At 64.6% G+C, this 26,116-nt stretch overlaps 1 protein-coding gene across 1 annotated transcript in view; it reads left to right on the top strand.

Annotated features, from left to right (window-relative positions):
• Window positions 1-388: 388 nt before the first annotated feature.
• Window positions 389-26,116, top strand: part of STK32C (serine/threonine kinase 32C) — a 67,596-nt gene continuing 41,868 nt past the window's right edge. Inside the window, exon 1 of the mRNA XM_026010654.2 lies at window positions 389-838. Coding sequence (XP_025866439.2) covers window positions 577-838 — 262 coding nt within the window. The 5' untranslated portion in view covers window positions 389-576. The remainder of the gene's footprint in view (window positions 839-26,116) is intronic.

The following is a 26,116-nucleotide window of genomic DNA, read 5'->3' as shown; positions in this document are numbered from 1 at the left end:
GCGGGCCCGGGTCCCCGCGCCCTGCAGAGCAGAGCAGGGCAGGGCAGGGCAGGGCAGGGCAGGGCAGGGCAGGGCAGGGCTCTCCCCAGCCCCTGGGGCCCCGCGCCCTCCCCCGCGCCCTCCCCGCTCCTGTCCCCGCCTCCTCCTGCCTGCGCGGCTGCAGGGTCCGGGCGGGCCACCCCCTCGGGTGCGCGGTGGGTCCTCGGCGTGACCCCCCCGCCCCGCCCCGGCCCCGCCCCCGCGCTCGCCCCGCCCCGCTCGCCCCGCCCCGGCCCCGCCCCCCGCGCTCACTCCTCCCCGCTCGCTCCGCCCTGGCCCCGCCCCGGCCCCGCCCCCGAGCTCGCCCCGCCCCGCTCGCCCCGCCCCGGCCCCGCCCCCGCGCACGGCAGTCGGCGGAGCCGGCCCCGCCGCAGGAGCCGCCAGCCCGGGCCGGGCGCTCGGGGCACCGCCGGCCGCTCCCGCTCCCGCTGCCGCTGCGGCTCCGGCTCCCGCTGCCGCTCCCGCTCCCGCTCCCGCTGCCGCCCGCGGGCGGGCCATGTCTCCGGCCCCGGCAGCCGCGCGCACCCAGGCCCGGCGATGAGGAGCGGCGCGGAGCGCAGGGGCAGCAGCGCCTTGGCGCCCCCCGGCTCGCCGCCCCCCGGCCGCGCGCGCCCCTCCGGCCCCGACGCGCCCCCCGCGCCGCCGCCGCCCGCCACCGGCCAGCCCCGGGCCCGGGACGCGGGCGATGTCCGCGCGCAGCCGCGCCCCCTGTTCCCGTGGAGCAAGTGGAAGAAGAGGATGGGCTCGTCCATGTCGGCGGCCACGGCGCGGAGGCCGGTGTTTGACGACAAGGAGGACGGTGAGCGCGGCCGCTGCGGGCGGGACGGGCGCGGGCCCTGGGCTTGCCCGCGTGGGGACACGGCGGGGGGGGGGCGTCCCGGGCCCGGTTTCCCGGGAAACTCGCGGAGGGAGGGAGCCCGAGGTGCCCACGCGCCTGCCGGGCTCCCGCCTGCGCCCCCGTGTCCAGGGCTGCAGGTTCTCCTTTTCCTTTTAGGGGCGATGTGCAGGCTCCGTGGACTCTGCACCTGTGCGTGCGCCCTGGCGAAGGAAGATGCCCGCCCCACAGGTGGCGGGGGCCAGGCCCTGGGAGCCCGGTGGCCCGGTGGCCGGGTGGCCGAGTGGCCGGCGCCGCGGGCCCAACCTTTGCGTTCGGATGTGCAGCAGAGGTGGCTTTGCCTTTGTGCCAAGACCTGCCCTCTGGGGACCCCCTTGGAGGGTTTCCCCTCAGGTCCCCTTGCAGGTGACACTGCTGGTCCGGGGGACCCGTATCTCCTGAGTGGCCATGCCGAGGCAGGTGCGCTGGGGAAACAGGTGATCGGCCACCTTTGACTCGGCGCCGACCTGTGGCACCGTGGTACAGTCACGGCTCTTTTCTACAGATGTCATGCGGATAATTTAAATGGTACGAGGATGACACATTTGATGTTTTTTTGACATTTTCTTAAAATAGTCGAAATATGCATTTTGCATTTTGTAGGCAGCCTGCAGAGGTAGGATGGGTCTTTTATAATTTTAGAGCACAGCTCAGCACAAGAGCCCAAGCTATTTATTCTGATAAATAATTTAAGCATTAGAGGAAATTACCGGAGTACGACCTCAGGCCAGTGGGGATGAATGTGCAGGCCGCGTGCAGGCGGTCACCAGGGCGATGGAGAGGCCGCTGTGGCTGCAGGGCGGGGGGTGCTGGCTCCGCAGAGCCTGGCCTGAGCATGGCCACGGCCAGCGGGCGGCGGCGGGGGGGGGGGGGCACGGGTGCTGGACTCGCCGAGGTGCCTCCCCGGCTGCCACATCGGCACGGCGTGTTCCCGGTCTGCCCGTCATCGTGTTCCGCACTCTGGGGCCGCGGAAGTCACTGCTGTGAACGTTCCCCTATGTTCCACACTTTTGTTTTTGACGTGGATATTCCGAGCAGCGACAGTGCAGGGTGAATCAGGAGCCGGTCAGGAGGCAGATTGACGTCTCGCTCCTCCGGCTGCGGGATGAGAGAATGTCTGAGAGGCGCGTGTGGGTTCGGCGCTGGCCGGTGTAGCCAAGAGCTGGCCGCCCTGGTCGTGCCTTCGCCTTGGGCTCCCCAAGGCGGAGGACGCGGAAGGAGAGAGACTGCTGTCGCCCCAGGGCCGCCTTGAGCGCTTTCGCGGAGGGTTCTTCTGTGTGTTCACAGTATGTCACGTCTCAGATTTCAAGGATCATTAAAAAGGCAAAAAGAGCACAGGATCTGTTTCCGCTGCTCACGGTCTGATTTGAGGATCCTCTCAGTCACCCCTTTACCTGCCCGGAGGAGGCCGCCGCCGCTGGAGCAGCTGCTGCGGGCGGGTGGGAGGTGGCTGCCTTGGCTACAGGTGCTTGCTCCTTAGGACACGTGACTGTCGGGGACAGGCTCATCACTCGGCACAGCGGCCACGTCCCCGGATCGCACGCACCTCGGGACTTACCTGGGCTTTGTTTGGTGAGATTGGGAGGCTGAGCCTGGCCTGGGCTCGGCCGCCCCCGGTTACCTGTGTCTCGCGTTTGCGCGGCATCGCCAGGGCACGTACAGCTCAGGCGTCAGGGCACACGCTCGCGGAGAGGGCCGCAGGTGTATCTAGAGGCGAGGACTGGGGTTTGGAAGGGAGGGGGGTCAGGGGGCGGGCCATGGCGCCTGAACCCCCAAGGTCTCCCAGGCCGGGGTGCGAAGTCACCCCTCCTCGCCCCTCCAGACAGGGCTCGCCTTACTTTGTCGGCCCCGCTGCCAGGCGGGCTTGAAGAGGCGGCGGTGTTGTGCTGCAGACGTGCATTTACTGTGACTGCACGGTTGCCATGGCGACGGAAGTCCTTCGGATGGATTTTTTGGATTAAAACTCCCAATTAATGTATCAAGTTTGGTATGCAGAGAGCAGGGAAAAAGGGAAACGGGGGCACTTTAACGCAGTGCCAGGTAAATCCCTGTGGTTGTGATGTCAAAGAGATGTCCCGGTCCCCGCCGGTCCCCGCCAGTCCCGCGGAGTGGAGTCTACAGCCCCCGGGCTGGCGCGGCAGGTGCCGGGCGCATGTCCAAGTTCTCGGTGCCTCTGCCTCACGCAGGAGCTGGGGCACCTTTCCCTCCCCCCCGCCAGCCCCGCGCCTCTGCCACGCGACCCCTCGCTGGGGACTTCAGGGGCTGAACCCGCCAGGGCACCCCAGGGCACCTGCCTTTCCTGAGGCCCTGCCCCAGAGCTGCGCCAGTGCGGCTTGGCGACCCCGCATGCGGTGAGGTTGCCAAGGGGGCTCCGGTGCCGCCTGCGGAGCAGGTGCGTGACCAGGGGGAGAGGGAGGGCCTCTCCTCCACAGTCGTGGCCAGCGCCCGAGCCCCATGTGACAGCAGCTTACTAGCGGGGAGTCACTAACCGGATGCATGTTTGCTCCCCGCAGAGCAGCCTGGGAGGGAGGGAGCCCTTGAAGGCAGAGGACAACGGCCCCGGCCAGGTGGGGGTGGGGGTGGGGGGCGCGCCAGGGCAGGAGGCCGCCAGATGCTCAAGTCACCCCCCTTGGAACTTAAAAAAAGCCTTTGTCTTTTTCTGATTATGGAAGCATCAAAATATATAAATGCATGTGCTTTCCTGTTTTTCTTGAAATTGTCCTAAATAGAAGAATCCCGACGCACGTAGGTTCAGCACCGAGGCTCTGCACAGTGAACGGCGCCGCGCCTCTCCCGCAGCCTGGTTCTAGGAATGTTCTCACACTTCCAGCGCCAGAGAAACACTGTCTTTTCCCTTCACGCAGAAATGGGATCGCGATCCATATATGGCTTGGTCGTAACCTGCTCTCTTGCTCAGCGGGGTGTCGCCCACGTGAGGGATCTACAGCAGCGTGTGGGCGCCTCACGGCCGGGCGCAGTCCTCCAGCCTGGCTGGGCGCTGGCCTCCCCGGCGCCTGGTCCCCGCCCCCTGGAAGTTGCCGTGGCAGCGCGGCACCCGGCCGGTCAGGCCCTGCTGGGGCTCCCACGGGCGGCGGGCGGGTCGCTGCCCTTCGCCGCCTCTGCGCATGTACCCTGTTCCCGTCACGTCATCTCCCACTATAGGACGCCGCGCTGTCTGCCTCCCTTCAGTATCACAAGCGGCCTGGCAGTGGGCATGTCCGCGGGTCCACGTTCCCGCACTGGGGAACGAGCTTGCTGCCCCAGGGCTGTGTCCCCGTCGTCTGACCCTCCGGCTTCCGCAGGAGCCGTCATCTGAGAGCCCACTGCTGCCCTGGGCGCTGCTTCCAAGGCGGCCACCAAGGATGTGGCTGCTGAGTGCGGGGTGACCGGACCGACGGGGCAGCAGACGGGGAGGGGCCGGGGAGGGGCAGCAGGGCCGAGACGTCCACGGAGCCTCCTGGACGGGCGGCCAGCCATCGCTTGCTCTGGGCATGCTCAGCAGTCCTCTTGCCCCGAATACTCTCCAACCCTGGCTGCTAGTGGGGTTTTAAGTTATTTTTTTTTAAGATTTTATTTATTTATTCATGAAAGACACAAAGAGAGAGAGAGGCAGAGACAAAGGGAGAAGCAGGCTCCATGCAGGGAGCCCAATGCAGGACTCGATCCCAGGACCCAGGGTCACGACCTGAGCCAAAGGCAGGCGCTAAACTGCCGAGCTGCCTGGCTGCCCATGTTTTAAGTTTTTGTAAGTTTTTGATGTATTAACGCGTTGAGCTCGTCTGCTTGCTGGTGGGATTGGTCACCTGTGTGCTTTCGGCGCTGGGGGCGTCCGTGTCCTGTGAATTGGTGGCAGCTCCCGAGCCCGGGCTCCTGCCAGGACCGTGGCTGCCGTGTCTTGGGCCGTCCCTGCCCACAAGGCCTTACCCTTGCACGGCCCCCTACATGCGCCTGTGCCATTTACCTTGCAGCACCTCTACGGGCGGGTTTTTTTTTGGTACGGATGTGTTTAATTTTTCTGTGGCCGGATCCATCAATAGCTTCCTTTCTGGCAGTTTCTGGCTTTGGTGTCGTGTTACTACCGTTGACAAACGTGCGTCGGGGCTTCCTTAGGTGTGGACGTGGAAGCTTCCAGTCGGTCGGGAGTGCCGTGTGACGCGGCCGTGAGGTCTCCCCCTGGGGCCCTCTGCTTTCTGAAGTCGAGCGCACTGGGGCTGTTTCTAAGTTTAAACCGTCCTTTGTCGCGTGCTGGCTGTGAGCGGCATCTCCGCGCCGTACTCCGCGCCGCTTAGCGCTCGGTGCAGCAGGGCTCGTCCTGGAGCGGCCGCGCCGCCGAGACCCTGGCGGGTTCCCAGAGCTGTCGGGTTGCGCTCGGCGTGGGCTTTCTCGTGCTCGCTCATGTCACCCGTCCCTTCACGGAGCTTGTGCCCTACTTTTCATCCGCATCCCGAGAGCTCGCGGGGCGGAGGAGAGCAGCTGGGTGCACGCGGGGCTGGCCCGACACTGCTACGAGGCCGTAGATTGGGGGTCAGGCCCCTGTTTGTGGGGAGCCTGTTTCCAGGGGCACGGCCTGGGGCGTCAGGAGTGGCGCGGGGCGGGGCGGCGGGCTGACCGGGGTTCCCACCCCTCCCTGCGCGCAGGCCTCCCTTGCTGGCTGCAGACCCTGGGGCCCTACCGGCCGGTGGAACCGCGCCGAGTCCCGTGAGGTGGGTGTTTGGGTTCAGGTTGGGCAGGAGGGCACGCAGGCCCCTTGGGAGCCCCCTTGCACGTCCGTTCCTGGGCTTCGGGGCTCCCGGGCCACACCCCAGCTTCCCCGAGGGCCTGTGGGCAGCCACGAGCTCGCTCGCTGTGTTTCTCCCCGCGTGGCTCACAAGGCTGGTCCTAGAATGGACTTGGGACCTACTGTCACGTCAGCTCTGCCTACCTATCCATCTGGTTGTGTGTTTTAAGGTGCTAAAAATAAGCCGATTTTCTTTTAAAAATTTAACCACCCAGCTCTCCAGCCGAGAAGTAACGTGGGAATGCGACGGGCGTGTTTGCTCGGGCTTCTCCCTGGGGGTGGCGGTCCCAGGGGAGCGAAGCACGGAGAGCGCTGACTGTGCCCAGGGTCAGGGCAGCCCAAGAGGGGTCCCCGCCCCCCCCCCCCCCCCCCCCCCGTGAGCCCGGGACTGCAGATTCCCACCCCGCAGGTCTGCGTGGGGCCCAGGAGCCTGCAGCTCCCACCAGCTCCCCCGCGACGCTGCTGCGCCCGAGCTTGGATCCACTCTGGGTGGGGAGGGCTGAGCAGGTGTGCGGCAGGGGTGGCGGTGGAGGCCGCTCTGGCCCCCGGGGCTCGGGTGGGGACCCCACGCTGCTCCCCCTCTAGGGTCATGCTGGCTCTCACCGTGAAGCCGCCGGGGAGGGCTGGCCCCGTGGCTCGGGTGCTCGTATTTCCACGTCACTCCTCCCAGGGACGGCCCGTTACACACGGAACCGCATGTTTCCACGGCCTCCCTTTATTGTGCGTGGGGACTTGGCATCGTTCCTCTGACCCCTTCTCAGGGCTGTGGTGCGAATGCCGCCAGCTGGGGCGTGTTGATGCTCCCTCCCAGAGCTGGCTGCCGGGAGCCACTTGGCTTCCCACCTGGGTGCGTGGGGAGCATGGCGGGTGGGGCCCCGCGCCCGCAGCCTCCCGGGGCGGATGGTGCTGTCTGCCCTCCTGGGGACCCGGGCAGCCGCTCTGGCCCCCTTTAAGCCACTTGGTTCCTGTTTCAAGGGCTGGTACCCAGGTCCCCGTCCGCGGGAAGCGTTGGGCAGCACCGGCCCAGCTGGCACTTTCCCCTGCCTGGCAGACACATGCGCGGCCCGGGCCTCCCCAAACCTGCCCACTCCACGGCCGCGGGTGTCGCCCTTCCTGCTGGCAGCTGTGCCCACGAGCACTCAGCCCTCCCTGCCCCTGCCCCCCTGTCTCCCCATCCCTGCCCCGTTCCTGCTCCCTCTCCCTGCCCCATCCCTGCCCCATCCCTGTCCTGTCCCTGCCCCGTCCATGACTGTCCCTGCCCCGTCCCTGCTCCCCATCCCTGTCCCACCCCTGCCCCATCCTTGCTCCCTGTCCCCGCCCCGTCCCTGCCCTGTCTCCGCCCTGTCCCTGCCCCATCCCTGCTCCCCGTCCCCATCCCGCCCCTGCCCCGTCCACTGGGTGGGATCACTGTCCCCCCAGAGCTCCTCGCGCGCGGCCTGCCCCCCGGGCTGTGAGCTGGCTGTGCGCCCGCAGGACGTGCTGGGCTACTTTTCTCGTCTCCGAACACCGGCTGGATCCAGACGCTGAATGATTTTAATGATCAGGATTTGAGACAATTTGGAAGAAGCTGTAATTAATAAAATTATTGTTATTTTTAAAATCTGGGATGCCTGCTTCATCAAAAAAAAAAAGTTTCTTTCACTGACCTACAATCTATTATTTTAAAAACCAAGGCGAGGACCGCGTGGCCGAGGGCGGAGAGCAGCCTGGGGCTCGTCCCGCGTGGCTCCGCTAGCGGCGACGGGGGCCGCCTCTCTGTCCCCGCTGCCCCCCCGCGGTATGACACGGACGGTCCCCAGCTCGACGGCTCAGGCGCAGGCCCGTGTCGCCCCTGTGAGAACCCTGTGCGTGTTATTTAGGTTCCGAACAAGGAGATGGTGTGGGTGGGAGTCAGTGTCGCCCCCAATTTATTAAAAATAGGAGCTGAGTACATTCACTTTCTCACAGCGATTTTGAAAGTTGACTTCAGAAAGGTCTCTGCTTTCAGAATTCACATCATGACTCCTCGTGCTTTGTATGCAGAAGGCACAACTTGTGGCAAAAGCAAGAAATAGGCGACTTTGTCATTTCTTTGTGAGCGTCAGGCGGGGTGCGGACGCGCGCGCCTTCTCCAGGGCGACCCCGCGGGCGAGGAGGGGGCTGCTGGGTGCTTGGTGCATCGGGCCCCCCCCCCCGGCACCCGCTGGCCACTGTCCTTCCCCGGGGCCCGGGCCGGGTCTCCGCACCCGTTTACTGCTGGGGACAAGCTGCCCTGCAACCTGGTGACGCGGCGACACCTGTTCTCGTTATTTGTCATGACTGGTCAGGGCCACCGGGGCCGGGCCGGGTCCCCCCGCCACTCCTGCCGACGCGGGGCCTGGTTCGCAGCTGGAACGCAGGCAGGTCACGTCCTGGGGTGTCGGGTCTTGGGCCCGTCGCTATTTGTTACCTTCCTGTCGCCTGTTACCTAACACATCGCCTCAAAACTTGGCGGCTCAGAGCGGTCCCCTCGGCTCCGTTTCTGCAGCCGGCGGGTGGGGAGTGGCCCTTCCTGTGCACGTGGCTCGGGGCCCCGTGGGGTTGCCGTGCAGCTGTCGCCGTGGCTGTGCCGCCCGCAGCTCGAGGGGCTGCTCCCCACACGTGGGCTTCCCCTGGGGCCGCTCACGTGGCTGTGCACCAGGCCACTGGCCTCTCCAGGAGGAAGCCGCAGTGCTGTCCGGGACACAGGTTGGCGGCCACAGCCTGTCGCCTCCCCCTTATGCTGTTGGGCCCACGTCGCTGTGTCCCGCCCACCCTCAGGGCGTATCCTAAACCACCACTTGCCCTCTGTGGTCTCAGGGCTTCTCCGTGTCCACTGGTCACGGGCGAGCGGGCCGTCCTCCCCACACCGGGCGCGCTGAGGCTGAGGCTGGGGCACGGGGTTGGCGGGGACAGGCACCGTGTCGCTTCCGCCGCACTCCGCGGTCCGGCTCTGGTCCAGGAGGGGGGTGCACGGGGCCAAGGCTCTGCACCTGGGGCGGCCGGGTGGGGGGGCTGCCAGAGAGCTGGACGGGGCGGGAGGGGGAGCAAGGGGGGGGGCTGGGGGTTGGGGACGAGCGGAAGCCCCGGCCCGGCTGTGTCACCCGTCTTCCCAGCGTTGGGCGAGTTCCCTCTTGGCCGCGTGAGGACCCGGCACCTCCCAGCACCTGTGGCTGCTGATTCGAGCCCCCGGGGACCCTGGGACATGCTGAGCTCAGTCCGGGCCTCCGAGGGGAGGTGCTGTGAGCCTGAGACCCAGGAGGCCGTGCACCTGCCGCTCCCTGGGTCCCCACCCGCTCATAGGTGCTCCCCCGGGAAGGTGGCCGTGGCCTGGCTTCAGAGTCCCCTTTGCTGCCCCGGGGACCTGCCTGTGGCCCCACAGGGTCACGTTTATCCTTTGGCGTCTCCTTCTCTTCAAGAATCAAGGTCCCCTTGTGTTCCTGACGTCATAGTTGAGCTCCGCGGGCAGCAAGGATCTGCAAAGTCAGCGCGTGACGGGGACAGTGGGGCGCAGGGACCCGGGGAGGAAGGCAGCCGCCGAGCAGGGCCCATCCCCACATGTGTGCCCGGCGCGGGCCTGGGCTGGGGGCCGTGTGGCCGCGTGTGCCGGGGGGGAACCCTGGGCCTCCTGCCTGTCCTGCCAGGTGCTTCGGGCGGCGAGCGGAGCCGAGGGGGTGCTTGCGGGCACAGGGGGGCTGTGAGGGCTTATGGGGCACGTTGACGGAGACCCCGGACCACCAGGGGCGCGTTTCTTGGGCCCGGGAGTCGGCCAGTGGAAGCCCCCGTCGGTGGCACCATGACAGCCTTTGCCCCGAGCCCACGGCGGTTAGAGTGCGTGGAGGTCAGGCCCAGTCCATGAGCGCCCCCGGCGGCAGGTTGGCACAACACTGAGCTAGACGCTGTGGGGACGGGGACAAGCCCGAGAGGGGACCCTGTCCCCGTGGCCTCCCCGCCGCTCCCCACCTGCCCCCCCGACCCAGCTCCTTCCCGGGCCCCGGTGCGCGGGGGACGCGTTCGTGATCGGGCGCGATGATTAACGGCCTCCCCGTCACCCTCAGACGTGTCCTGCTTTGGGTGACGGATTACGAGGCTGCTCATCTAGCGCCAGACACACCGCCAGGATGATCCTTTTTTTTTTTTTTAACTTTATAGCTTTTTATTATATAACCAAAAGTGACAAGAAAAAATATGAGGAAATCCAGCGTCTTATGTAACCTCAGCCCGGATACCACAGCCTCGAGCGTTCCTCGTGCCGCCCCCCCGGCCCCCGTCCACGCTCCGTGCGCACAAAGCACGTATGACTCTTTAGAAACTTTTTCCTTGATCTTTTAGATTTACAGCAAAGCCGGGAAGGCGGCGCAGCGAGTCCCCACGCCTTGTTTCCGTGCACGTCGAAGTCGGCGCGGCGCGTACGTGGGGAGCCCTCAGGGACGTGACCCCGTCCTGGCCGGGGCCGTCTGGGGACACGGATGTGCAGAACGGGTGTGTGCGGTGTGCACGCGTGTGCGGGTGTCCGTGTGCACGTGCGTGCGTGTCGGGGGAGGTATCTAGGGGCGCAGACTCGCACAGCCGAGGAGGCCAGGCGGGCGCGTGGGCTGCGGGCCTGGGAACCCGCGAGGCGATGCGCAGTCCCGGGCCTAGGGCAGGACCCGAGCTGCGCCGACCCGGGCGGCGAGGCAGGAACAAGGGGAGAAGCCCCCCTTCGTCCGTTAGGGCCCCGCTGGCTGCGCACCTGCTGCGGCGAGTCCACGGATCCCGGCGCCCACGCCACCCGGAAGCACCCCAGGCAGGGCAGGACGGCGTGGTCGGGCACCCTGGGCAGTCACGCTGACCCGGGGATTGAGGGCTGAGTACCCCAGGGCCACGGTCCAGTCCGGCTTCCTGGGTCCTCACGCACCGTGTCCGGCCACGGGCTTGCTCCTGGCGGTCCTCAGCCGCTCCCTATGTGGTGACCCGACGTTTGGGCGAGGACGGGCCGGACAGGTGCTTCGTAGGATTTGCGTGCGGTCTCCGCGTGGATACACGGGGATGGCCACGGGCTGGCGCCCTCGGGTCCTGCCCTCGGCCGGGGCATGTCTGCTGCCTGCACGTGCTGACCCTGCCCCCCGGCTGAGCCCGCGCCGCAGGGGCCTCCACGGCTGGGGGACCGCGCTGTCCCCTCCACGCTGACCTATGGGGAGGAGCCTGCACTTCCAGGTGGGCATCCTGCTCCACGCCCTTGAGGGAGGCGGCGTGTGCGTGATCGGGGACGCTGCACGGGTCCGTGTCTCCTGCCCCTTGGGACGGTGCTTGTTCTGTGCTTCGGGCCATAAGCCAACGTGGCCTCGTCCCTGTGTCTCCTGTGAGCCCAGCAGTGGCTCCTGCGTCCCGGGCACGTGCCCAGGCTGTGCTTTGTCCCCGCAGCCCTGGGTCAGCCAGCCGTCCGGGAGCTCGTGTCAGGGAGGGAGCCGGGTCCCCAGGCCCGGGTGCAGGGCCAACGAGTGTTCCCAGGAAGCCCAGGCCGACCTCACGATGGTCCCGTCGCCCCCCCCCCCCGCAGGGCACCTGGTCTGCACGCCGCAGGCAGAAGGCGTGTGATGTGACGTGGAAACTACTCGGGGGCCTCTGGGGGCCGCACACGGCCAGGCCTGGCGCTCGCGTGTCGCACGTACACGAGTCCGCAGAGCACCGGTGTCGGACGAGGCCCCGTGGCCATGATGGCTCGAGACGAGAACGAGATCCCTCCGTGATCCACCTGAACGTGACAAGGTCACGAGTGTGGTCCAAGCCCTCAGGTCAGGCGCCCCTGCCCTGGCCGCTGCTCCGCCAGCCACGCTCCCGCCCGCCCCGGCCGTCTGGAGGCGCTGCCACGACGCCCCCTCGCAAAGTCGCCTTCGCGGCCCGAACCTGCCTCCCCGTCCCCTGGGGCGCCTGCTGCTGCGATGCCCCGGTGCCCCCCGCGGAGCAGGAATCCGTGCACCCGGCGCCGTCAGCCTTTCGCCGGAGCTGGGGCTCTTTGGTGGGGGCGCCGACGCCTGCGGCCCGGGTGCGGATCCCAGGTGTGGGCCCACAAAGCGTGTGCAGCCCTGCGGCCTGCCCCGGGGCATCTCGGGGGCCGCTGAGCCCGGGCCACAGCCTGTGCTTAGGTCACGTTCGCAGCTGTTGGCTGGTTAGGCCGCGAGCTCGTTCCGGAGGGTGGACGGGGCCGGGCACAGGGCTGAGTCCCAGGGGCACGGGGTGCCAGCGTCCCTAGGGCCTGCCGCGTGTGCCCGCCGAGTGGCAACAGGCTCTACTTGTCCCTGCTGCTCTGCTCCCCTCATCCCACGAGACTCCTCGAGACCCCGTTGTCCTTGCGGGTGTCCAGCCCCCCGTGGCCCACGGCCCACGCTCCGGGGAAGGTCCCCTCCACGCGGCTGAGAGTAGTGCCGGGCCCGGCGTCCTCGTCCCTGAGCCGCAGCAGCACCCGCCCCGACCCCCCCTGGACCCCCTGCCTGAGGCTTCGGGCCGCCGCCACCGGGCCCCGGCCGGCCCTTCTCTCCCGGCTCCGTCTCGCTACACTCACGCACCGGCCGCCTCAAATGTCATCCATATGCCGACTCCCAAATTTATATCTCCAGCCGGGACCTGCCTCCCACGTTCCAGACTTTTCTGTCCAGCCTCTGACTCGACACCACCACTCGTGTGTCTCATACACTCAAATCTGGCCCCTCCCAACTCCAGTTCTGTTGCCCCTGAGCCTCGACCCCCCCCTGGGGCCGCGTGTCCTCACCCGGCCCTGGGGTCCCCCGCTCCTGCTGCTCGGCCCCCTGCACGGCCCTGCCTGCCCTCTGCCACCGTCTGCTCCCGCTGGGCGGCCACCCTCCGAGCACTGCCCTCTCTGTCCTGCCTTGCAGGCGTCCAAGCTAGTGGGATGGCTCGTCTGCTGCTCCTGGAGAGCTCGCCCCTCAGCCCCGTCAGACGAAGCGGCCCTGGCCTGGGGGTCTGGGCATGGGGGGGACCAGACACGGGGCGGGGCATGCACAGGGGGACCGGGCATGGGGGGGCCTGGGCACAGAGAGACCGGCCCCACCTCCCCAGCCGGCAGCAGCAGGGCGCGCTGGGCGGCTGGGCTCTGGCTCCTCTCCGGACGACTCTGTTCCAGCTTCTCTAGCAGGTGCTTTCTGGGCCGGGTTGTCCGCGCGGTTAGGCCAAGCCGCCTGGTCACTGGGAAAAGCCGCCCCAGGAAGCTGGGTTCTAGGGCGCGTCGGGGCCAGGGCTGCGCTGCCCCGGCTGTCGGGGAGACGGACTGCTCTTGCCTTGGGGCCACGTGTGATGGATGAGTCTCGGCAGATGCAGGTGCAAGTGTCCCGAAAGCTCCTTCCCCGAATTAGGTTGGAAAGTGCGTGTGGGCTGGTTATGAAACGCACGTCTGACAGGAGCCGGGAGTCCGCTGATGAGCAGGTGTGTGCCTCGTGTCCTGGGCCGGGGCCGCGTCCCTCCCAGGACCTCCCAGGTCCTGGCACCTCCTGGGGCCGTCACCGTGCTGGGGCGGCTTTGGGGCCTGCGCCGGGATTGGCTCGGACCACAGGAGCCCTGGGATCCCATAGGCTGGGCCGCCGGCCGCTGCCCTGCGAGAGCTGGAGCCGGGCCACCGACCCCAGGCTGGCTCCGCAGCGTGGACATCCAGGCCCAGACCATTCCAGGTCTGGGGGCCAGTCCCCTGCACTGCTATGCCCGCGGCATGCCCCCCTCCACACCCGTGACAGGCGCACAGCCAGGCTCTGCCACGTGTCCCCAGGGCTGAGAACCATGTGCTAACCCCCGGGAGCACCGAGCCACCGGGAAGTGCCACTGAGGCAAGGCCGAAGGTCTGGGGGCGCGGGTGTCGCTTCCACAGTATCCCCAGCCTGGCAGCGTGAGTGTGTGTGAGAGCCCAGCTGGCCGGGTGACGCCTGCGCCGTCCGCGTCCGGGAGGGGCCCCCGCTGGGCACACGAGCGTGCTGGGGAGTGCGTGCCCCACCGTCCCCTCCATGTGACACCTCGTCCCTGCAAGGTGGGAGGTGCCGTGCTCGGTGTGCAGGACCCTCGGTGCAGCCTTCGTGGGCCGCTGCCCGGGCGCTGCTCGCTCCTCGTGACTTTAAGAAGCAGCTGGGCTCGAGGGCTCAGGGGCAGTTGCACGTCTGCGCAGGGGGCCTTGGATCCGAGAGACGCCCAGTCCTCGGGAGTTGGGACCACGGGGAGGGCGAGGCCCGCTGGCCTGCCGCGGCGTCTGTCTGTCCAGGCCGGGAGGTTAGGAGAGATGGTCGGGCGCCCACAGCGGACACGGAGCCCGTGCTGACTGCGTCCAGCGGCGCTGCAGGCCGAGATCCCCGGGCCGAGCGCAGGGTCGCAGGGCTGCACCAGGGGGCCGGGAAGTGAGGTTTGTGCAGCGCGGCCTAACCGAGGGGGAAGGGGCTGCTGGGTCCTTGGAAGGCTGAGCCCCCTGCCCCCCGCCCAGTGGGGGACGTGCATCTTCAGACTCCGAGTGCAGAGCTGTAGAGTGACAGTGCTGCAAGCCGAGAACGCGGAGGGGACCCGGGTCACCTGGCTTCGGCCGCGCGGGGCGGTCCAGTGGAATCCAAGAAACCTTTACAAGATGATCTCAAATTCCTCTTAAAAAAAAAAAAAAAAAGAGCAATGCTCCAGGGAACAGGAGTTTGCTCATCTGCAGGCCGAGTTAATTGAAAGGCCCCAAAGGCTCCGTTAATTACCCGATGTGCCGTGTCTCAGCTTCCGACGCGGTTGCCACGGACGTCACCTTAGCGAGCGGAGGACGGCAGCAGAGCGGTCCCATGAGCGCCCTCTGACCGGTGGGGCCTTGGCCCCCGGGACACCGTGCGGGACGTGGGCAGGGCCTTGGGCTGAAGCCTCGAGGGGGCTTGCGGTTCCTGGGGCCTCGTGGAAGCCAGCCTCACAGACGGCAGCGCAGCGACCCGGCCAAGAAGACTGGCCTTCGGCCCGGAGACCATGCTCTTGCACGTGAGTGTGCATCCGTGTCCGTGTAGATGGACAGACATCGTCCCCGATGTCTGGGGAGTCTCCTGTCGCGGGAACATGCATCTCTCTCTGGCTCTCAGAGTGCACGAGGACAAGGCCATGTTGTGTCCACCCTGGGCTCCCTAGGGCCTTGCACATAGTAGGTGCTCAATAAATGCTTGTTGCGTGTCACCAAGCTGGGTGGAAGGAAGAAATGCATGAGTTGATGTGGACGTGGTCTTTCTGGCCACTTGGGTGTCACACATGCCAGGTCTCCTTCGGGGAATATTCTGGAGTGTGCAGGGGTCGAGGCCCAGACCTGCTCTCCTTTCTGGCTGGGCCCTGGGGGTGCTCGTGGGGCCTGGGGTGGAGGCCCCTGCTGGCCCACGGGGCGGCCGGCTGGTCTCAGAGGCTCTGCAGGGTCTCTCCAGCAGGAGACCCGGGGATCACGCCCTGAGCTGAAGGTGAGCCACCCAGGAGCCCGTCTGTTCATTTTTATTTAAGCTCCATTTCAAGTTGATTTTTGTGTTGATATGAAGGAAGGGTCAAGGTTCCCGCCACCCGTCCCTGCCTTCTTATCTTCCTCCCTCCCTCCCTCTCCCCACCTTCCCCGTCTCCCCTCTTCCTCCTCCTTCTGCAGAAGGGACGTCTGTTTGATCTTTAAGCCAATACCAGACCGTATTGATTATTGTAGCTTTATGATACGTCTTGGAAGCAGATGTGTTTGCCGTCCAACTTCGTTCTTTTTTAAAAAAGTTGTTTTAAAGATTTTATGTATTTATTCATGAGAAACACAGAGAGAGAGAGAGAGAGAGAGAGGCAGAGACACAGGCAGAGGGAGAAGCAGGCTCCAGGCAGGGAGCCCGATGCGGGACTCGATCCTGGGTCTCTAGGATCACGCCCTGGGCTGAAGGCAGCTCAACCGCTGAGCCGCCCGGGTGCTCCTGTTCTTTTTTCAGAATTATTGTGACGATTCCAGAGTCTTTGCCTTTCCACCTCTATGTTGGAATCACCTTGCCAGTTCCTAAGCTCTGCTGGCCGAGACACTGGTTGGGATGGCATCCGGAGACAACGGACCTCTTAAAAATCTCGAGTCTTCCAGCCACGAACATGGCAAATCACGCTGCTCACTCGGGCCCTTACTCTCGCTCTGCTTTGTTTCGTCCTGTCAGCGCGGAGCTTGCACACGTTTTGTTGAATTTATCCCCACACATTGAATATTTAGAGGCAGGCGCAGCACAGAGGAGTCAGCACTGACCTGGGAGTGCAGCCGCTGCACCGTGAGCCTCTTCCACGAGCCCAAGAGTGCGGTGACCCCAGGGGAGCCAGAGAAGGGGGAGGAGGGAGTGTGACACGGGTCGCCTCTGTGCTCACGCAGTCAGTCGAGAACAACAGCCTAGTGCTCGTCCACGGCCCCCGCAGTAAGAAGACTCTGGGTCGCGTGGAGGCCTCCGACAGGCGCTGCTACGTGGTGCTGGGGGACGCGAAGGAGACGTGGACGGAGGTCCCCGAGGGCAGCAAGGGCAGGAGGAAGACCGAGCCAGTCACAAGGACGCCATCTCCAAGATGTTCCTGCGTGGGCGCTTGGTCCTCGTGGTCCTGCAGGCCCCGCTCATCCCTGGCGAGTACAGCCTCCTCCCGGTCAGAATTCTCTCCCTCATCCTGCGAGGACCTGCCCTTTGTAATGGGAATAATAAAGCCCTGTGTTTTTTCTAAAAAAAAAAAAAAGATAGTAAAAAAAAAAATAATAGTAAAATTTAGAAAGATGAATTGTTGGGACACCTTGAGGGGCTCAGAGGTTGAGCACCTGCCTTCTGCTCAGGGTGTGACCCTGGGGTCCCGGGATCAAGTCCCCCATCGGGCTCCCTGCATGGAACCTGCTTCTCCCTCTGCCTGTGTCTCTGCCTCTCTCTCTCTCTCTCTCTGTGACTCTCATAAAAAAAAAAAATAAAAATAAATAAATAATTCTGACGCCCGTGCTCACTGGGGATATCGGTCTAGATCTTATTTTCTCGTAAAGCTCTCGTCTGGCTTTGGTATTAGGTTTATGCTGGTCTCACGATATGGGTTGGAGGGGCTCCCTCCTCCGTTCTCTGAAGTATTGGCTGGAGTCCACCCGCGAAGCCGTTTGAGCCTAGTGTTTTCTTCGTGGGAAGATTATACTTTATTTTAAAAGATTTTATGTATTTATTCATGAGAGACACAGAGAGAGAGAGAGAGAGGCAAACACACAGGCAGAGGGAGAAGCAGGCTCCACTCAGGGAGCCCGACGTGGGACTCGATCCCGGGACCCCAGCGTCACGCCCTGGGCTGAAGGCAGATGCTCGACCCAGGAGTCCCACCGTGGGAAGACTTAATTACACATTCAGTTTCTTAACTGGAGACGACGTATTTGGATTTTCCATTTCTTCCCATGTTAGTTTTGGTGATTTGTATCTTTCAAGGACTGGAAGTTGCCCGTTTTGGCTAAGTTGTCGGCTTCATTGGCATAAAATCTTCATTTTCCTTCTAACATCCGTAGTGATGCCTCCCTTCCGTTCCTGAGGTTGACGTTTTCTCTGTGACCAGGAATGATTAAACCTCCGACCCTTCCTTCCGTTGTGTCTGGGTTTGCCTCACAGCTCCTGGTCTGCTGCTGGGTGCGTGCATCGCTGGCGCTGACGCGGGTGTTCGGTGTCTGTAACCCGTGGCCGTTACGAGATGCCTCTCCTTACGCCCCTTGGCTTCAAGTCTACTTTTTAAAAAAATGTTTTACTTATTCATGAGAAAACGAGAGAGAGAGAGAGGGAGAGAGAGAGAGAGAGACACAGGCAGAGGGAGAAGCAGGCTCCATGCAGGGAGCCCGACGCGGGACTCGATCCCGGGTCCCCAGGGTCAGGCCTTGGGCTGAAGGCGCCGCTAACCCGCTGAGCCTGTATGTTTGCGTTTAAGCCTACAATTGTGCCGTTTGTCCTGTTTTTCCTTTATCCCCATGTGTTACTGGTTTGTCGATTGTTTATCAATTTCCACACGTCAGGACCTAAGGGGAGGGGAGTCTTGGTGGCCGCGGACGCCAGCACCTGAGACCTGTGACCTGAACATGTCCCTGGTCTTCGGGACATGGGCACAGGCGGCAGCGCTAGGACCATGTGTCTGGACGGTCAGCGTGGTGCCTGCGTGGGACGGCGCTGCAGCTGCCTCTTCCTGTGCCCTCTGCCGCGAGTCCCCACCCCCGTCCCGCAAGCCTGTGCTCCCGGCTCCCCCTGCGGCCTGGGGGCCCCCGTGTGCGGTCTGGGTGGTCCCAGGCCTCGTTGGTCCTGGTCCTCTCGGGAAGGCCACATGCCTGTGTCCGGGGGATGCCTCCCTCGTTGGCGGCGGAGGCCTCAGCAGCACGTCCCAGAACGTGGAGAATCCACGGCGAAGAGCGGCCCCTTCTGCGCCCGTCAGGCTCCGACTGTGCCTTGCTCTTCGTCCGTCCCGCCCCCGGTCTCTCGGGCGTTCGGGGGATGGCTGTGCCCCGTGTTTCCCTCGGGCCCCCTGGCCTCCCGGTGCGGTGGGGGCTGGGCAGGGCCTGCCGGGACAGCCCGGGAGTGCGTGGGGAGAAGTGGGAGCCATCTGGGCCCGTGGGGGCGGAGGGGTGGGAGGTGACAGCTGGCGGTTTCCATGCAGTCGCTGCCACAGAGCAGCCTGCGGGCGCCAGCGGCTCATGCCAGTCGCTGTGGCGCTGGGTCATCTCCATGGCAGCCTCCGTGGGCACCCCTCTCCCCTCGGGGCTCCCGGCCTCTGCAGCTGCCGGGAGACCGTCCCCACCCCCCGGGCGCCGCTCCGATGGCTCCAGTAGCAAACTGTGCCTTTGCCTGCATCCGGCCTCAGGCCACAGCCCCGGCCCAGGAGATGGGGGGTCTGGGTCGCCCGGCCAGGAAAGGCCGCCCGAGCCGCGGCTTCACTCGCAGGGTGGGATCTTCACCCCGTGTGCTCAGGACACTTGCGGCTTCCTTGAAACGCCCACCACAGCCTGCTGTGCTGCGGCCCCCGGCGGGCACTGCCCCTTGGGGTCGCTCGGCCAGCGGGCCCCGGGTGCTGAGCGCGGGGAGGGAAGGCCTTTCCGGGGCCGCCGGGGACGGCTTACACACCCAGCAGCAGGCTCCGGCGGGGCGACAGGTGCAGCCCCGGTCCTCCCGGCCCGCCCCCTCCCAGTCACGGCTGGGCCCCCTGTCCGGCCGCGGTGGCAGTAGCCCTTTGCGGGGGAGCCACCTCCTCAGGCCTCAGCCTCCCGGGGCCCGGGAAGGTCCGTCCTCCTCTCCTGGGCCAGCGGAGTGGTCGCTGCACCAGTCCTGGCATCCCCCGGGCGCCGTGCCCTCCCCTCCCTCTGGTGACCCCTCCACAGGATGCAGCAGGATCACGTCCACTGGTGAGCTCCGCGGAGGAGTGGCAGCTGGTGGCCGGGGCGTTTCAGTGATGCCCCGTCTCCTGAGGGCGGCTGAGAGGTTGCAAGGCCCTTTGCTGCGTCTTCCTGGCCGCCCCTGACTTTGCTGTTTCTTTCCTCAAGGCGGGGGGGGGGGGCGGGGGCTTCCCCGACGAAGCCGAGGCCCGGCCGTGAGGGCAGCATGGGCTCATGGCCGGGGGGCACCGACGGCGGCCGGCACCCAGCACCGGGGGGAGCCCGGGAGCCTCCCCGAGAGGACGCCGTGCTGCGGGCAGCGGGGCCGGCGCCTGGAGCCTCTCTGGTCCCGGCTGGCTCTCTGCTGTGCCAGGCACGTGTGGCCCAGGGAGGGGGCGGCCTGAGTCTGCTGCTCTCTCGAGCACGGCAGTGGGTGGTTCTGCAACGCCCGCGGGTGCACGGCGTCGGCGCCCCCGGAGCTCTGGCTGGATGTCCGGGGCGGCCCGAGCTCTTTGCAAGCACGTGTGGCTGGGGGGGGTGGGGCTGCAGGTGCCCGGAGCCCCCTCTGCGGGACAAGGCACAGACACGCGGGCGGAGCGTCTGCCCCTCCGGGCGGCTCCTGTCTCAGCCACGGGCCACGCAGTGGGGTTGCCGAGACTCGCGTGGGAGGAGCCCCCGGGGAACGGCCTCCCCAGCAGCAGAGGCTCCTGACCTGGCTCTGGGTCCTGGTTCCCACGGAGCTAGTGGCCCACCTCGGGCCCGGTTCTGCACCCTCCAAAGCCAGCGAAATGGGTTTCTTGCACCCGTGGGAGGGGCCGGCAGAGTAAGTTAGGGAGAGCTGTGCAGGACTTATTTTCAAGTCACATGTGACGGGGTGTGGTTTTTTTTTTTTTTTTTTGATAAATACAGAAGCATAAAGAAGAAAAGAAACCCGTAATCTCACACCCAGATAATCCCTATTGGCACGAAACTGCCCTTCTGGAGGAGGGTGTAAACGTTTCAGCCGCACAGAGACGCAGGGACGGGAGGTCCTGCACACGCGTGTGCCTCTGGGTGGAGTCGCGCGTTTACCGGCAGAAGCGGACACGTGCAGGTGCTCGTGGTTTCATGGAAACTTTACACGGTCTCTTCGGGACGTCTTCGTACAGGCTCAGAAGCCTGCCTGGGCTCTCACATCCACACAATGCTCCACTCCGCGGCTCTGCACACCCGGGGTGTCGGGGACCCTTGGGTTTTGGAATTGTGAGTTGTGAACACGGTGCTCGATGGGCCTCTGTGAGCTGAGCGGCCGTGGAACCCGATGGCGGGGGCGGTATTGCCTGGAGGAGCAGGTGTGCCCGACGGCGGGTCCCCTAGGCTGGCCTTACCCCCCCAACCCCGCCGCCACGCCGCGCCGCCTCCAGCCCTGGGGGGAACCGAAACTTGCCCTTTGGCAGGTCAAGGCACCATCTTCCTCCTCGCTGACGCTTTTCTGTCGAGAATGAGGCGGCCACGGTCTCCTGTCTGACCCGCCTGTCGGGCCTCTTTTCCCATCCGGGTGGGTTTCTCACTAATTTCTACAGGTTCATTTGCAACATGAGGAAATTAGCCCCAATTTGTCATGTTTATTGCAAATACCCTTTCCCAGTTTGTAGTATTTTGACCTGAAAAGTGTTTATTTTTTTCTCTGTATAGAAGTTTCAGTATTTTACATATAATTAAACTGATGCTTTTGGTAGTCTTTACCTTATGGTTTCTGGGGTTTGTCTCTCCTGCTGCAGAATTATGAATAAATTCACTATAACTTTCATAGAGCTCTTAGGGGTTCAGCCTGTGCACGTGTGTGTGCGTGCATGTATGTGTGTGCACGTACATGTGCATGTGTGCATGTGGATATGGGTGTGCGTGCTGTGTGTCCCTGTGTCTGCATGTGTGCATGTATGTGTACATATACACGTGCACGTGTGTGCATATGGGTGTGTGCATGCAGTGTGTGTATATGTATATATGTGTGTGCATATGTGTGCGTGTGGGTATGAACATGTGTGCCTGTGTGTGTTGTGCACGTGCACTGCATGTGTGTATATACCTGTGTGTGCATGTGGATATGGGTATGTGTGCATGTATATGTGCATGTGTGCATGAACGTGCATGTGTGCCCATATGTGTGTGTGTACATGTGGATGAGTGTGGGTGCATGTACATGTGCATGTGTGCATGTGGATATGGGTGTGCGTGCTGTATGTGTGTCCCTGTGTCTGCATGTGTGCATGTGTGTGTACATATACACGTGCACGTGTGTGCATGCAGTGTGTGTATATGTATATATGTGTGTGCATGTGTGTGCGTGTGGATATGAACATGTGTGCCCGTGTGTGTGTCGTGCATGTGCACTGCATGTGTGTATATACCTATGTGTGCATGTGGATATGGGTGTGTGTGCATGTATATGTCATGTGTGCATGAACGTGCATGTGTGCCCATATGTGTGTGTACATGTGGATGAGTGTGGGTGCATGTATGTGTGCATGTATGTGCATGTGTGCATATGAGTGTGCACACATGTATGTGTGTACCTGTGTGTCTATGTGTGCATTCACGTGCATGTGTGCGTATACGTGTGCATGTGTGTGCATATGGGTGTGTGTGCATGCATGTGTTTACCCGTGTGTGTATATGGGTGTGTGTATGTGTGCATATACGTGTGTCTGCATGTGGATATGAGCATCTGTGCCCCCTGTGCATGTGTGTGCACTGCATGTGTGCATGTACCTGTGATGCATGTGGATATGGGTGTACGTGCATGTACATGTGTGCCCGTGTGCATATATGCATGTGTGTGTGTGTGCACGTATGTGTGAACACACAGACGCCCACCTTGGCTGTTTGGATCTTATTTTGTTGTGAGGTCTGAGAAGGATCGAGCTCCGTGTCTTCCCTCTTCACGTGCTGACTTCACCCACCCGTGTCCCGCACACAGCTCTGGACTCTCGGGGTCTCTGTCCACGCACTCGGGTGGGTGACCTGGCTCTGGTTCTGCCGCAAACTACGCCCCTTGCAGGCCCCCCGCCCCCTGCAAAGACAGTTGAAAGTCGTGTCAGAGGGCAGGATCTGCGGTGAGGGTGGTGGGAGACGGGGTCCCAGGGAATCTTCCTGTGAGCGGTCGGCCCCTCGGGGACCCCCACCCCGTCTCTCCCGCAGCGTGAATGTCCGTGGCTGCGTGACTCCAGCGGTGAAGGAAGAGCCCCCACGGGTCAGAGTGCGGGCCGGCCCCAGGTGACAGGCGAGGACGGGGCCGAGGGAGTGTTGTGTTGAGGCCCCGGGTGAGAAGCCAGTTGGAAAGCAGTGTGTGCGCACACACGTGTGCAAGGGGCACGGAGGAGAAACCTGTTCCATCTGAACCTTGTCCCGTGCAGCCCCCTCCAGGTGGCGAACAGTGCCTGTGGGTGGCCCCAGGGGTCACAGGCCGGCAGGTGTTCGGGTGCTTGGGCTCCGGGACGCCCCATGTGCCGTCGGGGGAGGCGGTGGGCACGGCCCCGAGGCTGGCTGTCCCAGCGCCCCCCTCGAGGAGAAGCCGGCTCACGTTGCCGAGCCGACGACCCGCTGCCCCGGGGCCTGCATGCGGTCATGGCACAGCCCACCCGCCACCTCCGGCCCCGGGGACCACGGGGCTGACGCTGTGCCGCCCGGGCCCTTGCCCCGCAGGCTCTCGGGCACCTCGGAGGCCGGCCACCCTCGCCCGCCTCCCCTCGCTTCCCGTCCGGCCAGCACTGCGTCCTGGAGGCCGTAGCTGCAGCCCCCACGGGAACGCAGGCTCCTGGCGCCGCTCGGTTCTCCTGACTCTTATTTTTGGAAACACGAGGGAGAAAGAAGTCTTATGGTCTGTCTAGAAATAATGCCTTGCCTTAGTTCTATTCAGTTTAGCCCAAATTAGACCCAGCCTTTCCCGGATGACACTCCAACCTCTTGAGCCGCGGTGGGGGGCGGGGGGGCGGGGCTTGGGGGGCAGCGTGTCGGCTGCTGGGAGCGCGGCTGGTGGGCCTGAGGCTGCGCCCAGGCCCTGACCCCGCATCTGGCCCTCCTGGACGCCCAGGGCAGCTCAGGGTGGCCGTCCCGACCCTGCACCTGCCCCGGGACCCACGGGTGGCTGTCTGCGGGGCCAGCTGCTTGGCCTTGGGCCCTGCTTGCGGTTCACCATCCTGCGTCCTCCCATGAACGCCTTCCCTGCTGTCCTGCTGTCCTGCTGCTGCACATCTGCCGTCTGGTGTCCTGTGGCCCGGACACGTGTGCCCAGCCTGGGGGCCGTGTGGGGAGGCCCAGCGCAGCCCGTGCCGGGGCTCTTCCTGGCGGCTCCAGGCTCCCACCCTCTGCCGCCAGCTCTGTCTCCACTGCTCCCCCCGCAGTAGGAGGCCCCGAGAGGCTGGGACCCGGATTTCGCAGACAGATGGGACTTCCCTGTAAACTCCCCTTCCCCACTGGGAGCATCTCTGCTTCCTCAGAGAGGTGCTGGGCTGGGGGGAGGCGCCGTGCCTCCAACGGAGAGGGGTTGTGTGAGGGGTCAGGAGGGGTGGCCTGTGGCAGAGGAGGGCAGGCGGGCGAGCTCCAGGGGGCAGGTGTGGGGTCCGGCGGCCCTGAACCCCTGGCTGGTCAATTTAAAATCACAGGTGTAGGGGCGCCTGGCTCAGTCGGCGGAGTGTCCGAGTCTTGATTTCAGCTGAGGTCGTGATCTCAGGGTCGTGGGATCGAGCCCCACATCCTGCTCCACGCTTAGCGGAGAGTCTGCTTGAGAGTCTCTCTCCCTCTGCCCCTCCCCCCAAATCAGTAAATATATCTTTAAAATCACGGACGTGGATGGTTAGCTCTGGGCTGCGTGGGGCTGGCCACGCTGCGGTCTGTCCGTCAGCGCCGGGAAATCTCGTTGCTGGAGGAAGCGTGTGAAGGAAGCAGGTGGAGAGTCCAGGACGGACGCTGGACTCGGGGGCGGCCCCGGGCTGTGCTGGGGCCTGAGCTCACGGCGCCCGCCAGCCTCTCCGACAAGCACGGGCGCCTTCCCTGTTGCTCACCTGTCTCTCTACTGCCCGTGGGCACCAGCCTGTCCTGCAGGTCACCCCCTGCCCCAAGGGCTTGCACGAGCGCCTGCGGCCGAGGCCGGTGGGCATGCGGGGAGTGGGACCTGCCCTGGCGGCTGTAGGGCAGAGCCAGTGGCGGCGTGGCAGGTGCTGGGACCGCTCCCTGGGCCCGGGCCCCCTTTAGGGCCTCAGGGATGCCCTATTGTGTTCGGGGCTCGCGGGCCGTAGGCTGGTTCCTCGGGGTCCTCTCCCTGCAGTGGGAATGTCCTGCAGAGCGTGGAGGAGGGAGTGCCTCAGCCCCCACCAGTGCCCCTGGGTGGGGAAGGCTGGTGCTGGCCAGCGGGTGGCTCTGAGCTGCCGAGGGGGCATCACGCCGGGAGACGCAAGGCCCTTCCTGCGCTGGGCCCGTGATGCTCAGGGTCCTTGGGTGGACAGGCCAGTGGCCCGACGACTGGCCGAGCCTCCCCCTAGACACGGGGCAGGAGACAGCTGCATGGCCAGGCTCCCTCGGGTGCCCAAGCCTTGGGTAAATGTCAGCCTGGCAGGAGGGCCTCTGGAGCCTGGTAAAAGGCTTTGTCAACACTCATTTCCTGTAAAACAAACAACCATGTGGTTTATTAATCTTTAAATCCCGACTTTCCATCAAAACCATGTGCAAATTTCCTTGCAAAGAAAAGGCCTGACATAAAACCACGCACTTACTGCGAGACGGAATTTAAAATAGCATCTTTGCCTTAACGATGCTGCGTTGCTTCTGTTGATGTGAACGCAGCGTGGGCTCGGCGTCACTGGGGCTGGGCCGCCCTCCCCGGAGCCCCGGGCCAGGCCTGGCTGTCGGCCGCTTCCACACCTCGGGCCCGGGGAGGCGGGTCCCAGCTCACCCCCTGGCCCCGGGGACGGACTGTAGCTGCGGCCAGGCAGGCTGTGCTGGGGAAGCCGGCCCCGGGACCCCCGGCAGAGACGTGCCTCCCACTCACCCGCTCACGGTTCCTTCCACCATTCACTCCGCAAGCCTCTTGGTGCAGGGGACCGGGCTGGGCGCTGTGGGATAACTTGCTGGTGGCACCAGAGTCACCCCTGGATCCGCCAGGGCCGTGGAGCAGAACCTCGCAGCCCCTTTGGGACAAGCTGCTCCTGTCTTGGCTGGAGGCTGCCCTCTGGGTGAGGCCGTGTGGTGCCCACGGAAATCGCCGTCGAAATCCCACCGGACTGTTTGAAAGCCTGGGAAGGCCGGCTGGCCGCTGATTCTTGGGGAGGCTTAAGCAAGTCGTAGGATGCTGACGGGAGTGACCCAGGGCAGCCCCACCTCGGCCTGGGGATGGCTCGGCACCCCCAGGAGATGGGCCCGGGGGCAGCCTGGGCAGCTCCTACCGTGTAAGCAGACGCATGGGCCTGCGACTCGTGAGCCTTGGGGATAAATCCGACCTCGGCCAGCCGGAGGCTCACAGCTCATTAGCGCGCGGCGGGGGTGATAAACGGCCGCGAGGCCTCAAGCTCCCTCCAAGTTCCCCAGGCCCCGCCCTCCCCGCTGCGGCTCCAAGGGCTTCCCGAGCTCCCGGCTCCGGCTCCAGCAGGTCTGGCTCCGCGGGGTCTGGCTCCACCAGCATCTTCATCCTTCGTCTCCTTCCCACCGCGGAGAACAGGCGTCGCCAGGATCCCAGTGCAGCTGCAGGCTCGGGTGCATGTGTCAGACCTGGGGCCAGCTGCTCAGTAGAGCCACACTCAGAGCTTGTGCGGGGCCTCCATGCACGCACATGCACACCCACACGTACACAGGTGCATGCATGCAGGGAGCCGTATCCACAGACACACGCATGCCTGCATGCATGCACACCCAGACACGAGCACACACATACACTCGTGCAGAGAGCCATAGCCACAGGCATGCGCATGCCTATGTGCATGCACACCCAGACACGAGCACACATGCACACACACATGCAGAGAGCTGTATCCACAGACACACGCATGCCTGCATGCATGCACACCCAGACACGAGCACACATGCACGCACACATGCAGAGAGCCATAGCCACAGACACACGCAT

Source organism: Vulpes vulpes, chromosome 15 (assembly GCF_048418805.1).
Source record: "Vulpes vulpes isolate BD-2025 chromosome 15, VulVul3, whole genome shotgun sequence".
Taxonomy (NCBI): Eukaryota; Metazoa; Chordata; class Mammalia; order Carnivora; family Canidae; genus Vulpes; species Vulpes vulpes.
Note: the sequence above shows the minus strand (reverse complement) of the source record. Positions and strands in the feature narration are given on the sequence as shown.